Source organism: Nelumbo lutea, chromosome 5, assembly GCF_056320005.1.
Source record: "Nelumbo lutea isolate HS-2025 chromosome 5, American lotus-T2T, whole genome shotgun sequence".
In the NCBI taxonomy this organism is placed as follows: domain Eukaryota; kingdom Viridiplantae; phylum Streptophyta; class Magnoliopsida; order Proteales; family Nelumbonaceae; genus Nelumbo; species Nelumbo lutea.
In genome coordinates, this window is record NC_142688.1 from 5,289,801 (window position 1) to 5,302,736 (window position 12,936).

The window sequence follows — 12,936 nt, forward strand, 5'->3', positions numbered from 1 at the left end:
ACTTTGGTTGAATGATTAGTTTGATGAATATAACCAATATGTAGAACACAAGCATAGCCACCTCAACATTCCGCTTTGCTCCTTGTATCCGTTCAGTCCACATATTACGAACAAGGGCTCGTCGCCCCTCAGCAACAGGGTTTCCCGCTGGAAGAGTACAATAATCAATGACCTGTAATACGTTGAAAGTAGGCTTTCACTCCCAAAATATAGTCTAAGTATTGCATGATAATAAGGTGTCATGAATAGGATGAAGTAAACAACCTCCTCTAGTTCTGCCAGTTGTTGAACACGGACCATGTTGCTGTAAGCCCGTTCATAGCTCTCAAGAACCTAAGAAATAATCATAAAAAAGAACCCACTAGTCATCTAAATAGCCACAGAAATATTTCTTAAATTCTTAATAGATATGAACTATATAACGCCAGGATTCCAGGCAAGATAAACCCAGTAACCACAACACAACACAACAAGACAAGATGCAACAATCAGGATTTTGATAAATACGGAGCTGCAAGATGCATGTCCAATCCTGGAGAACCTTTTAAACTACCAACTGTGCCAGTTAGAAGAAGTGATTTGTTACACATTGAAGGGGCTAGAAGAGGTTGGGGTAGACCAAAACGGACATAGGTAGAAGTAGTAAGAAATGACTTAAGCACTAATAACTTAACAGTGGATATGGCTTTAAATAGAACGGACTGGCAAAACAGGATTCATGTAGCTGATCCCATATAGTTGGGATAAGGCATGGATGATGATGATGATGATGTAAGATAAGCAGAGCAGCACTCAAAACAAGGCCACTGGAGTACCCGAAGAAAAAGAAAAAAAAGACTATATTCAAACTAACAGCATAAGAAATTCAGCAAAAGAAGGCTATTTGATAACCATTTAAATGGCTACACTGAATGACCTATTGTTTTGTTTAGCCAATGATTTAAAAGGCGTGCCTCAGGCAGGCCTAGGCACACTGGCAAGGTGCATTTTAGGGTATGCACCTTGCCTAGGTCCCAGGCAGAGTATTTTCAATAGGTGCGCCGTCAACATGTTAAGTTTATGTATTTTAATTTGAGATAATAGGTTTAAAATTTAAGTTTATATTTTTAATTAATAATTAGTTTAATATTATAATAATTTGAATTTTTGGCCTTTGTTTAAATTTTTTGATTTTTTTTATTTTTTAAGTTTTTTTCTTTGCATTTTTGCACCTTGCTTCAAAAAGGCGCACGCCTCGCCTTGCACCTTGTGCCTCGGGAACCAAATGGCCCTTGCGCTTTTTTTTGCACCTTTCGCTTTTAGCGAATAATTTATTTAGGAGGCTGTGAACTCATTAATGACTGAGGTAGAAATTAGGTTGATTGCTATGCCCTTTAATATTATTTTATTTAGGTATTTTGTAAGCTAAAATACAAAGAAATAAGTCATTCAGTGCAGCCACTTCAGCTGTAACCAAGGGGCCCCTTAACCCCCAAGATTATACTAAATCAGAGAGCTATAAAAGCACTTGTTGCACCAAACAGCCACATGTACTTTTCTAATTTCATTATCTTTCTCATAATAAACTAATGAACTTCAGAAAAGAAACAAAGGAATCCAGACATGCTCAGAAAAGGGAGCCTGTACGAGGACAGAATAAACAATAGAAAAGACTGCATGCTTTCCTGTAAGTAAATATTCCAACTCGAGAATATACCCTTTCTTCAAAGTTCAAGTTCCCCAACATTAGCTGGCCTGTTTTATATGGGTTAGCTTTCTATCTCTTATGAAAATGTCTAATAGTTGGAGAAGAATGTGAAAGCAGTTGACATACCAACTTTCACTTCCGTTAAACAGAAGAATTAAATTAACTCTAGTATAGATCATATGCAACCTGTTCCTGCAAATCTTCAGTCATACCGATGGGACACTGCCCACCACAGAGGTCTCTTCGAGGGAGACCTAACCTCCTACTAAGAGAAGAGGAAAATGGATTAAGCCAGGTCTGCCCTACTCGTTTATCCTCAGATATTTATAAAGTTTACAAAGAGATCACAACATGTGCATGGGACTGTTCATGGCTGACATGTCTTCCTTGTGTACATAAAGCGAATGTGCAGGCGTTTGGCTTCTTTCATCATGCTGTGCTCCTCATGGGCCTCTATAGGCAATATGGTCTAGTCCCCGGGCTGGTTAGGGGTATGGGCCTGAGGTTTCATATGGACTGAGGTCCCAACAACTCGCCCCTCCTTCAAAACAACCTTGTCCTCAAGGTTGAAGCCTGGAAACATCTTGAGATTGTCACAGTCTTCCCAGGATGCATCCTCCTCAGGCAGGTGCTTCCAAACCACTAAGACTTCCTTGTGCACTGCTTTGCCCCTTTTTACCCACCTTAGATCTTGAACCACCATAGGCTCAGGCTGCAGGCGTCCCTCCTCACCGAACTCAGGCAATGTGGGGCTAGCATTCAAGTGAGATCCTATGCTCTTCTTTAGTAGGTAAACATGGAAGACTGGGTGGACGTGAGAAGATGGCGGAAGATCCAATCTGTATGCCACCTCTCCTACTCGGCCCACTATCCAAAAGAGCCCAAAAAACCGAGGTGCAAATTTAGGCCACTTCCGATGGGCTACTGACACTTGGCGGTAGGGCTAAAGTTTCAGGAACACAAACTCTCCTTCCTGGTAGGTCACCGGCCTATGCTTCTTGTCATACTGGCCCTTCATCTGCTGCTAGGCCCGGTTCAAATGCTCCTTCAAAGACTTCAAAACTTCATCTCTCTGTTGTAGCTTTTCTTCCACTTCCGCCACTGCTGTCGACCCAACTTCATAGGGGAGTATAAGAGGTGGTTCCCTCCCATACAGTGCCTTAAATGGGCTCATTCCCAATGATGAGTGATAGGTGGTATTGCACCACAGCTCGACCCATGGAAGCCAATTCATCCACTGTTTGGGCCTTTCCCCCGTGAAGCATCTCAAATAAGTTTCCAAGCACCTGTTAACCACATCAGACTGTCTGTTGGCTTGTGGGTGGTAACTGGTGGTGTGGTTCAACTGAGTCCCCTGGGCTTTAAAATATGTAGTCCAGAAGCGGCTCATGAAAGCCGGGTCCCTATCCATCACAATGGATCATGGGGTTCCACGCAGTCGGGTCACCTCTTTAACAAAGGTGTGTGCTACTTGGGCCGCTATATATGGTGCGCCAACCCAATAAAATGGCTGTATTTGGTTAATCTTTCCACTACTACTAAAGGTGGCAAATGGGTGGGTTAGGTTGGGTTGGGTAAGGGTTGAATACCAACCCACCCATCCTGACCCACCAACCCATCATCAATGCTTGTTAAAGGGTCATAACCCACCCTAACCCTGACCCAGCCATATTAACCCACTTGACCCATTCATATGACCCTTGCCCACCCTCACTCATACTAACCCACCTACCATCGCATATAAATACATAAACGGGTCAAGTCGACCCACATACCCTAAACAATAATTTTTGAGAGAATCAACTCTCCCGAGATTGTCAAGTGTAGACCTGTTCATGGGTCAGGCCGGGCCAGGCTCGGGCCGGGCTTTTGCTCTTTATTAACATAAAATTTTCAGGCCCGAGACCAAGCTCAACCCGACCAACGGGCCTAAAACTTGGGCCCAAGCCCGGCCCTCAAAAAAGCCCGAAGTCCGGGCCCGAGCCCGAGCCCGAAGCCCGACTTGGGAGTCTAAGCGTCGGTGCCGTCTGAGAGAATGGTGCTTGTTGAGTTCGCCGATTCCTGGGAGTCTGAGAGTGAGAATAGACACCCAAAAAGTGAGAAAATAGAAGATGACAACAGTGCCAGCTAGAGAGAGAGAGAGAGAGAGAGAAAGAGAGCTCACCGCTCGAGAGAGAGAGAGAGACGATCTAGATCTAGTGGTGCCAACCGCCGGTGCCTGAATTCGCAGAATGAAAACGGTGCGCCTGGGTTCAGGTGGCGCCGGCAAGAGAGAGAACTAAGAAGATAGAAGAGCTAGTTCTAAGAAGAGAGAGAACTGAGAATGAGAAGAAGGAAGATGAAAATGGTGCCAACTAGAGAGAGAGAGAGAGAGAGGTCACCGCCAAAGAGAGAGATGACTAGTTCTGGTGGAGTCGGCCGTCGGTGACTAAGTTCGCAAGTGCAGTTGGGTTCACCGGTTCTGAGAGTTGAGAGGGAGAAATGAGAGCCGCTTCTCAGAGTGTGAGTGAGAAAGGAGAATGAAAAGAAAAATATTAAGTATTTAGGGTTAGGGTTAGGTAGTTTAGGAAAAGTCGAGTCGAGTCGGGCTCGGGCCGGGCTTTTTTAAAAAAATCCTGAGCCCGCCCATAAATTAGTCGGGCTCGGGTTTTTAGGCCCGAGGTCAAGCCCGTGGGCTAAAACACATGCTCAAGCCCGTCCGGGAGCCGGGCCGGGCTAGGCCGGCCCGTCGGGCCACCCGGCCCATGAACAGGTCTAGTCAAGTGGTATAAACGGGTCAGATCGACCCATGTATCCAAAAATAACATTTTTGATGAAACGCCTCTAAATGATGCCACATGGTAGAAATAGGTCGTGTCCGCTCGTAATACCCGAAATATAACAACTTTTTGAGAGAAACAACCCTCTTGAGATTGCCATGTGGTATAAACAGGTCGGGTTGACCCGTATAGCTGAAATAACAGAAAATTCCAGAAAATGCGGAAATTAATCAGAAAATTTTGCAGAAATCTCACAAAAAATGTAGAAAATTGCAGAAAATGCAGACAATTGCAAAGAAGTAACAGAGAATTGTAGAAAATGCAGGAAAATAGTAGAAAATAGCAGCAATTACAGAAAATATCAGGAAATAACAGAAAATGCAGAAAATACCAAAAAATTGTAGAAAATTGCATAAAAATAGCATAAATTGCAGTAAATACCAGTAAATTGCAGAAAAATACCAGAAAATACTAGGAAGTTGCAGAAATTTTCAGAAATAACAGAAAATTACAGCAGAAAATAGCAAAACATACCAGGAAATTGCAAAAAAAAATGCAGAAAATACCAGAAAAAAGCATAAAATTGCAGAAAATACCAGAAAATACCAAAAACAGCAAAAAATTGCAAAAAAATACCAGAAAATTACAGAAAATGCAGAAAACACCAGAAATTTGCAGACAAATGGCAGAGAATACCAGAATATTGAAAAAATTATGCAGACAAATAGCAGAAAATGCCGAAAATACCAGAAAAATGCAGAAAATAGTAGAAAATGCAAAAAAAAATAGAAAATTATAAAAAAAAGTGTATAACTTTTGCAGAAAAAAAAATCAGAAAAAATGTATAACATTCTGACATTTTAGACAAAATGTATGACAAATGAAGAAAATGCAAAATTATGCAGACAATTTAGGTGTATGACAAAGAGAAAAAAAATACATATTTCATATTGTAGTGTATGATCAAGTCTTGTCATGTCTGTGCTGGGTTAAAGTTATAAACCATATGTATCAGAGTAGTTAAAAAGCTGAAGTTGTTGAAGAGTGGCATTTCTGGTGTATAATGTTAATGTTATTTTAATCGAAAGAGTGAGATCAGGGGTCATTGATGACAACTAGGGACTTTTCATAGCTACTTAGACACAAGACCTCTAACATAGTTTGGGGCCATATAACTTGCCATGTGTTCCAACCTGGGGTAAGCTACTCAGGTGTCCCACCCTCCTAGAATGGAGAGTGATAGGCTCAAAAATCAGCTAACTAGAATATGATTCCAAATGAATGTTTCTATCATTATTCTTTAAAGTTCTGAACATAATTCCTTATAAATAAAGTCACGTTTAAGCTCAAAAAGTCTGCTGAAACTTTGCTGTTCTACCCAATATTCTTTATTCATTGGAGACCATCCCATGGTGTTGACTGAAAATTTCTTTACCAAACCATATTATAATGAATAAACAACCAGGGAAATTAATATTTAGAAACAGGACTCAGAGTGGTTTGAATAGAGCAGCGGATTTGAGGCTATAAATTATAATAATACAACTGTTATGAGAATGGACTTGTGCAGAATAGTAGAAGATGTGACCTCCATTGATCCAATTTAATTAACAATCAGTCAATGCCGTGGACCTTAATTTAAATTTACAGAAGTGATGTGGGGTCCAGTGCTGGATATTAGATAAGATTGTCATAAAACAGTGACCATGTTCAATGGGCATGGGCGCATGGCAGCCTCAGAATCCAAGTTCAGACAAGTCATCGTCAAGCTTAGACAAAATAAAAGAAATGAAGTAATCAGGAATGGAAACTCACTTCAACCCAACTTAATTAGAACCATCACCTCTAGACAAGATATAAGGGGAAGACAAGCGGCCATTAGATATTTGATAAAAGAACAAACTGAAGACATACTTGCTGGGTGGATTTGCATTAGACTATACTGTAAATCTGTGGTGTTTAATAAATGAAGCTCCATTACAAGCACCAAGTTAAGGGAGACATTCATTGATCCAGTCCGGCAGCCTTGTAGCCGTTTCGTTCTTTTCTCTGTTTTATCTTTTTCTTCCAACAGTCGTCCAACACAAAGAGATCCCCATGAGCCCATGACTCAACTTGCCATGAATCATCCCACCTAACCAATGGGGATCTTTCTGTGTCCACTGGAGAGTAAATATATGTTTTGGGCACTTTTGGCGCAAAATATATGCAACAGGGACAAGTTTCAGACATGTTTCATGTTCAACTTTTTTATTTAACAATATGACTATGGGAGGCAAATAATCAATGAAGGTTGAGCAATGTCAAAAGATTTACCTATCCAAAACTCTGATGTACACGCGACTTGAGATTTGAGAACTCTGAGAAACAATGGCATTGAAGCTAAGAGGACAAACTTGTTTCAATGGCAAAGAGGACAATCTTGCTTCAATGGTGGAACAAAGAACTGCGAATGGATTGAAACCCTAACACCTTTCGATCTTGCACTTGATCTAATGACTAGTGGAACAAAGAGCAAAGATCTGAAATTAAATAATGGGTTAATCTTCAATGGTGGAAGTTCGTTAGACTGAGAACTGAGAAAAACCCAGAGATCTTTGTTCAACAATTTAACTCTTGTAGCAACTCTCTCTCGACTCTCTCCTCTTATGGTCTTACCCTCTCTCGACCCTCTCCTTACCCAAGTGACCCTAACCCTTTTTGACCCAATGGGTATCCTCGACCCAACCCACCCTGACCCTCTTTTCCTTGACCCTAATGGGTAACTTGACCCATATAACCCACTGTTGAAATGGGTGGGTATGAGTGGGATTTGAAGCGGGTGGGTTGGGTGGGTCAAAAGGGTTAGGGTCAACATTGCCACCCCATACTACTACCATAATCACTGATTTACCATGGAAGTTGGGAGTCCCGTGATGAAATCCATGGTGATATCCTCCCATACTTGAGCCGAAATCGGGAGAGTCTGCAACAATCCTGTTGGGGTTTGATGGTCAGATTTGTAACGTTGGCAAGCAGGGCATTGTGCTACAAACTGCTAGACGGCCTTCTTCATCGCTGACCAAAACAAGTGCTGGCTTACCCGGTGATAGGTCTGGAGTATTCCCGAATGGCCACCCAAGGAAGAACCATGAAACAACTGAAGTAACTCCGGGAGAAACTTTGATTGGGTTGCAATCACTAGGCTCCCTTTAAAGAAGAGATCTGGCCCCACTAAGTAGAACCCTGGGGCTGAAACTGGATCTGTTGTAAACCTCTGAACAATCTTCTGAATGGTTTCGTCTAGGTGGGCTTCTTCCTTGAGCCTGACCCATGTAGAAAAATAGGGACAGGATTCACCCAACATGAAAACTTCAAGGATGTGGGACAGAGCGTCCACCGCCTTGCTTGATATGCCGGGCTTGTACTCCACCCAGTAATCAAACCCCAACAACTTATACAACCACTTCTGTTGAGCTAGGCTGTGCACTGGTTCTTTAACAAGTGCTTGGGCTTTGGTGATCGGTACGGATGACAAGGGAATGTCCCAACAGATAGGATCGCCATTTCAACACCGCAAGGACAACCGCCATCAGCTCCTTATCATAGGTAGACTTTAGTTGGGCCTGGGTAGACAACGCCTTACAGAAGTAGGCAAGGGGTCTACCTTGTTGCATAAGGATTGCCCCCACTCTGGCCTTAGATGCATCACATTCTACTACGAACTCTTGAGAGAAGTCTGGTAAGGCAAGAGTGGGTGGGGTGGACAAGGCCTGTTTGAGGTCCTAGAATGCGGCTTGGGCCTGGTCATTCCAGATAAAAAGCATTCTTTTTGAGTAGTTGGATCAGTGGGCCAGCTATCAAGCCGTAATTTTTTATGAACCGTCTGTAGTAACCAATTAGGCCTAAGAACCCCCTAAGAACCCATATGGAATTTGGAATGGGCCAGTTAACCACGGCTTCAATCTTGTCAGGTTCCGCTCTAACCCGGCCTTGAGAGACAATATGGCCGAGGTAGTGCATATCCGTCTGGTAGAATAGATATTTGTCTTTCTTGGCATAAAGCTGGTGTTGCCTCAAGACCTCCAAGGTAACTTTCAGATGTTGTAGATGAGAATCCCAACTATCACTATAAACCAAGATGTCATCGAAGAATACCAGTACGAACCGCCTGAGGTAGGGCCGAAATATATCATTCATTAAAGCTTCAAAAGTGGATAGTGCGCTGGTTAGCCCGAAGGGCATAACCAAGAATTCATAGCGCCCGTCGTGAGTCTGAAATGTCGTCTTCGGCACATCCTCCGGGTGTACCCGGATCTGGTGGTATCCGGCCCTCAAGTCTAATTTGGAAAACACCATTGCAGCTCCTAATTCATCCAACAGCTCGTGAATTACTGGTATGGGAAATTTGTCTTTTACTATGATACAGTTCAAGGCCCAGTAATCAACACACAATTTCCATGTGTCGTCTTTCTTTTTAACCAGCAAGATAGGTGAGGAAAACGGGCTGGAACTGGGTTGTATCATTTGCCTCTTCTTCAGATCAGCTACAATGTTTTCAATTTCAGACTTCTAGAAATGGGGATAACGGTATGGCTTCACATTGGCTGGTCTTGCCCCAGGCAATATGGGAATTTTATGGTCTTGGTCCCGTTTCTGGGTGAGGTCCATGAGTTCTTAGAAGACATCTTGGTAAGCCTACAACAATCTGGATAATTTCGTGGGATCTCTTCCTAGGCCTACTAACCCCGAGGAATAGTTGAGTGTGGGCCCCACAGGATCACCTCCCAAATAGAGATGACAAGTGGGGAGAAATGGTGGCTTGGCTTGATTGTTAGGCCGAATTCTTCTTGCAATGCAGGCCCTAGGTCGAGGCCTTGAAGAGTGCAACTCTGCCCATCTGTTGTGAAAGTCATGGTTAGATGGGCCCAATCACCCACTGCATGCCCAAATCACATCGGGCCCCCTTAACTCCAATGGGTGAAGATCAGCTTGGAGTAAGTGCCCTTGCACCTTGATTTTCACTGCTTTACAAACCCCATCACAACAGAGTTCGTGTCTGTTAGCTACATGGATTGAGAAAACCGGTACAGGCTCCACTATCCACCAATATAGTGGTGGTTAGATCAGAGTTTGTGTCCGTTAGATCAAAGTCTTGCCCCGGGCAATGGAACTAGTCAACTAGCTGCTCTGAAACAAAATTTAGAGAGCTCCCACTATCCACCAATATAGACACCGGGCTACCCCCAATCACTGCTCTCAGCCTCATGGTTCGAGGTGAGGATGAGCCAGTCAGGGCATGGAGGGAAATCTCCAACACCTGTTCTATAGGTTCTTCAGTTTTCGGGGTCCCTTCTTCAACTGCGAGACCCTCCTCTTCTGGATCCTCCGGTTCTAATAGGAACAGTTGAGGTCTCTTGCAACGATGTTCGGGCCCGAACTTTTCATCACTGTTATAGTAGAGTCCACGCTCGCAGCGTCACTGCATCTCCGCCCAGGAGAGACGCTTGAGGGGTAAACCATTCGGTTCAATCGGTTTGGAGGGACCCAGTTCAGTTTTAGTCAGGGGAGTCTTGATGATTGGTACGGTCAGAACCGGTTTATTCACCCGTCTAAGTTTATTCAGTCTTTCTTCGTGCAGACGGGCCAAATGTGCTGCCGCATTTACGGTGACCGGTTGCAGGGCCTTCACTTCACACTGGATCTCATCCCTCAAACCCCCTAATAAAGCTCCCACCAACACCGATTCAGGCCATCTGTAAACCCGAGAAGCCAACCTCTCAAACTCATTCTGATACTCCCTCACCATCCCCAATTGTTTAAGTCTCAACAGAACTTCATCAAAGTTTTCAAACCCTGATGGTTCGAAACAATGACAGAGGGCCTCTGTAAATTCCAGCCACCCAATCTAGGGGTTAGGACGTCGATACCAATGTAGCCACTGGATGGCCTCCCCCTCCAAATGGATCGAAGCCATCCTCACCTGAGAACGAGGGAAATACCAACTTGGCCATCCTCCCGAATCCGGAACCTGCGTGTGAGTGGCCGGAGTAACTAGAGCCTTCGTTATCCCCTTCGCGCAGGTTGGAATGGGACAACCTCCGGCTAGCTACCACCGAAATGGAGTCCTTCAAGTCTTTCAGCTCCCCTAACACCTTGTGACGCTCTTCTTCGATCTTATTGATTCGACCCTCCATTGCTAAGGATCTCGTGTTCGTCATTTCTCTACCTAACGACAGCTCTAATACCAACTTGATGGGATACTGCCCAACGCAGAGGTCTCTTTGAGGGAGACCCTAACCTCCTACTAAGAGAAGGAAAATGGATTAAGCCAGGTCTGCCCTACTCGTTTATTCTCAGATATTTATAAAGATTACAAGGAGATCATGAAATGTGCATGGGACTGTTCATGGCTGACGTGTCTTACTTGTGTACATAAAGCGAATGGGCAGGCGTTTGGCTTCTTTCATCATGATGTGCTCCTCGTGGGCCTCATTAGGCAATGTGGGCTGGTTAGGGGTATGGGCCTGAGGCTTCATCATATGGACTGGGACCCCAACACATACTACTAATGTGGTGAGCTACAAAATAGTGCAATATACAGACTAACAATTAAGTTTCAATATAAGTTTGTCCTCAACTTTATCTTGCAATTGGGTGAGATGTGATATAACAGTAAGTATGGCACTTGTAAAGGAAATAGGTGCATGTTTTTATGAGAATTTGTCCTTCTGATCAATTTTTACCCATTAGATAAAGGTGCCTTGGAGATGGTGAATGGTAAAACAGAAAATAGATTTGCATTGACCAGAAAATAAATTTTGCAAGGAGGCTTCTATCTGATATGCTAAACGACTGAAAAATGCAATTAGGAGGGATTTTCAAAATGCTGAAGAAAGTAAATATAGTAGGATCAATTATCTCACCAGTGCAGCAAGCTCTGTTGCCAAACACTTCCTAGCTCTCTCTACAAACTCCCTTGCTTCATCATACTGAAATAAGAAAGCAAAGAAAATATGCATAAATACTGCAAACATCTCATCAGAGGTTATAAGATAAATGATTACCTTTCCTCGACGAACTAACAGAACAGCCCTGAAGAAAGTACCATTGCTACTTCCATCACCAGTAGCAGCGGTATTTCCTAAAATCCGAAGCTTGGTTTCATCACCGTCGTCCAGACGTGAAACATATTCTGACATTTGGTCCCACTCACCCATGTTCCAAGCAGCATTAGCAGCCTGTGTTAACAACATTATATAAATACATAAACAAAGTAGTAAGCATGTTTTGCAATAGTTCAGAAAGCAAAAGCAAACCATTGGAGCCATTTCCAGCCGAGCTGCAGGTTCAGCTGGGGTCCAAAACTCCTTGCAGAGGTTATTAAGCTCTTCCCAGCGGGCCAATGCAGCAAGACATCGCATCCTACCTGCAAAATATTAATGCAATGATAACAAAGCAGCAATAATATAAGAAACCCCCTAGGTTTCAATATACCAGGATGTGAAGCATTACTACCTTGTTGTATTCCTGTCAAAATATACTAACCATGGGCCTTAAAAAAACACCCAGGGTATGTTTAAGACTATACATTAGTACCTTAAAATTTAGCTAAAGAGAAAGTAAAATTGAAAACAGATCTAAGATGACATAGTTCTTTTGTATTGCCCTGAGCTTTGGATGTGAATTACTGTAATGGAACAACAAATAGTCAAGTGTGTTGGAATAGGCCGAGGATCAACTGCACCAACAAAGACTACCCATTTGTATTAAACCTTGCAACAAATAATAAGCCTAAGGTAGATATTATCAAACCCAACAACCATCAAACCATTGGATGTAGTTGGTCTACCCCAAAGGATATGAGAAGCTTGTTTGCTTCAGCCTTTAAGCACCATGCCTAGTAAGAGAGGGAGGGCATAATGGATGTGTACAAGGGCAGCTATTTTGTGGACATTATGGGAGGAATGAAATGCAAGAATCTTCACGGATTGCATGGGAGATGGAAGTAGTGCTTGAGAAAATTGTAACCAAAATAGTGCATAAGGCTAAGACTATGGAAATGTTTGACCCTTTCTCAAGGGATGAAATTCTGAGATGGTGGCAATGGATTGCATCCACTTCCACTTCTAGGTGCTTACCATTAACACGATGGGATCTACCTATACCCAGTCAATTTAAGTTAAACTTCATGGATAGGGATGGCAATTTTCCCTACAAGACTAGGGCTCCAATCTGCTCCACCACGAATGGGGCAGGTTTTCTCTGATCTTAAATGGGGACGGGGTGGAGATGGGAAACTTTTTTGCAACAAATTGGGGATGGGATCTACATATATCCCTTCCCAGCCCAGATTAGCTAGATCATCAGCCACTTGACTTAATTCTCTCGGAATCCATCTAAAGCTGCAATGTAAATAAGAGGCAAGCTCCCTGAATTTTAACAACGGGTGGGATAACTTCCACGGGTCTAGAATCTGTCCTGAAACCCAGTTAATAACATTTCTCGAAT

General features: G+C 43.1%; 1 protein-coding gene across 2 annotated transcripts in view; it reads right to left on the bottom strand.

Annotated features, from left to right (window-relative positions):
- The window catches only part of TOR (target of rapamycin), a 140,732-nt gene that overhangs the window by 42,289 nt on the left and 85,507 nt on the right, over positions 1 to 12,936 (bottom strand). For both annotated transcript variants that reach the window (XM_088945163.1, XM_088945162.1), the window contains exons 34-38: positions 11,745 to 11,854; positions 11,493 to 11,666; positions 11,352 to 11,417; positions 265 to 333; positions 62 to 172 (exon numbers count right to left, since the gene is read on the bottom strand). In XM_088945163.1, the coding sequence (XP_088801289.1) occupies positions 62 to 172; positions 265 to 333; positions 11,352 to 11,417; positions 11,493 to 11,666; positions 11,745 to 11,854 (530 nt within the window). The remainder of the gene's footprint in view (positions 1 to 61; positions 173 to 264; positions 334 to 11,351; positions 11,418 to 11,492; positions 11,667 to 11,744; positions 11,855 to 12,936) is intronic.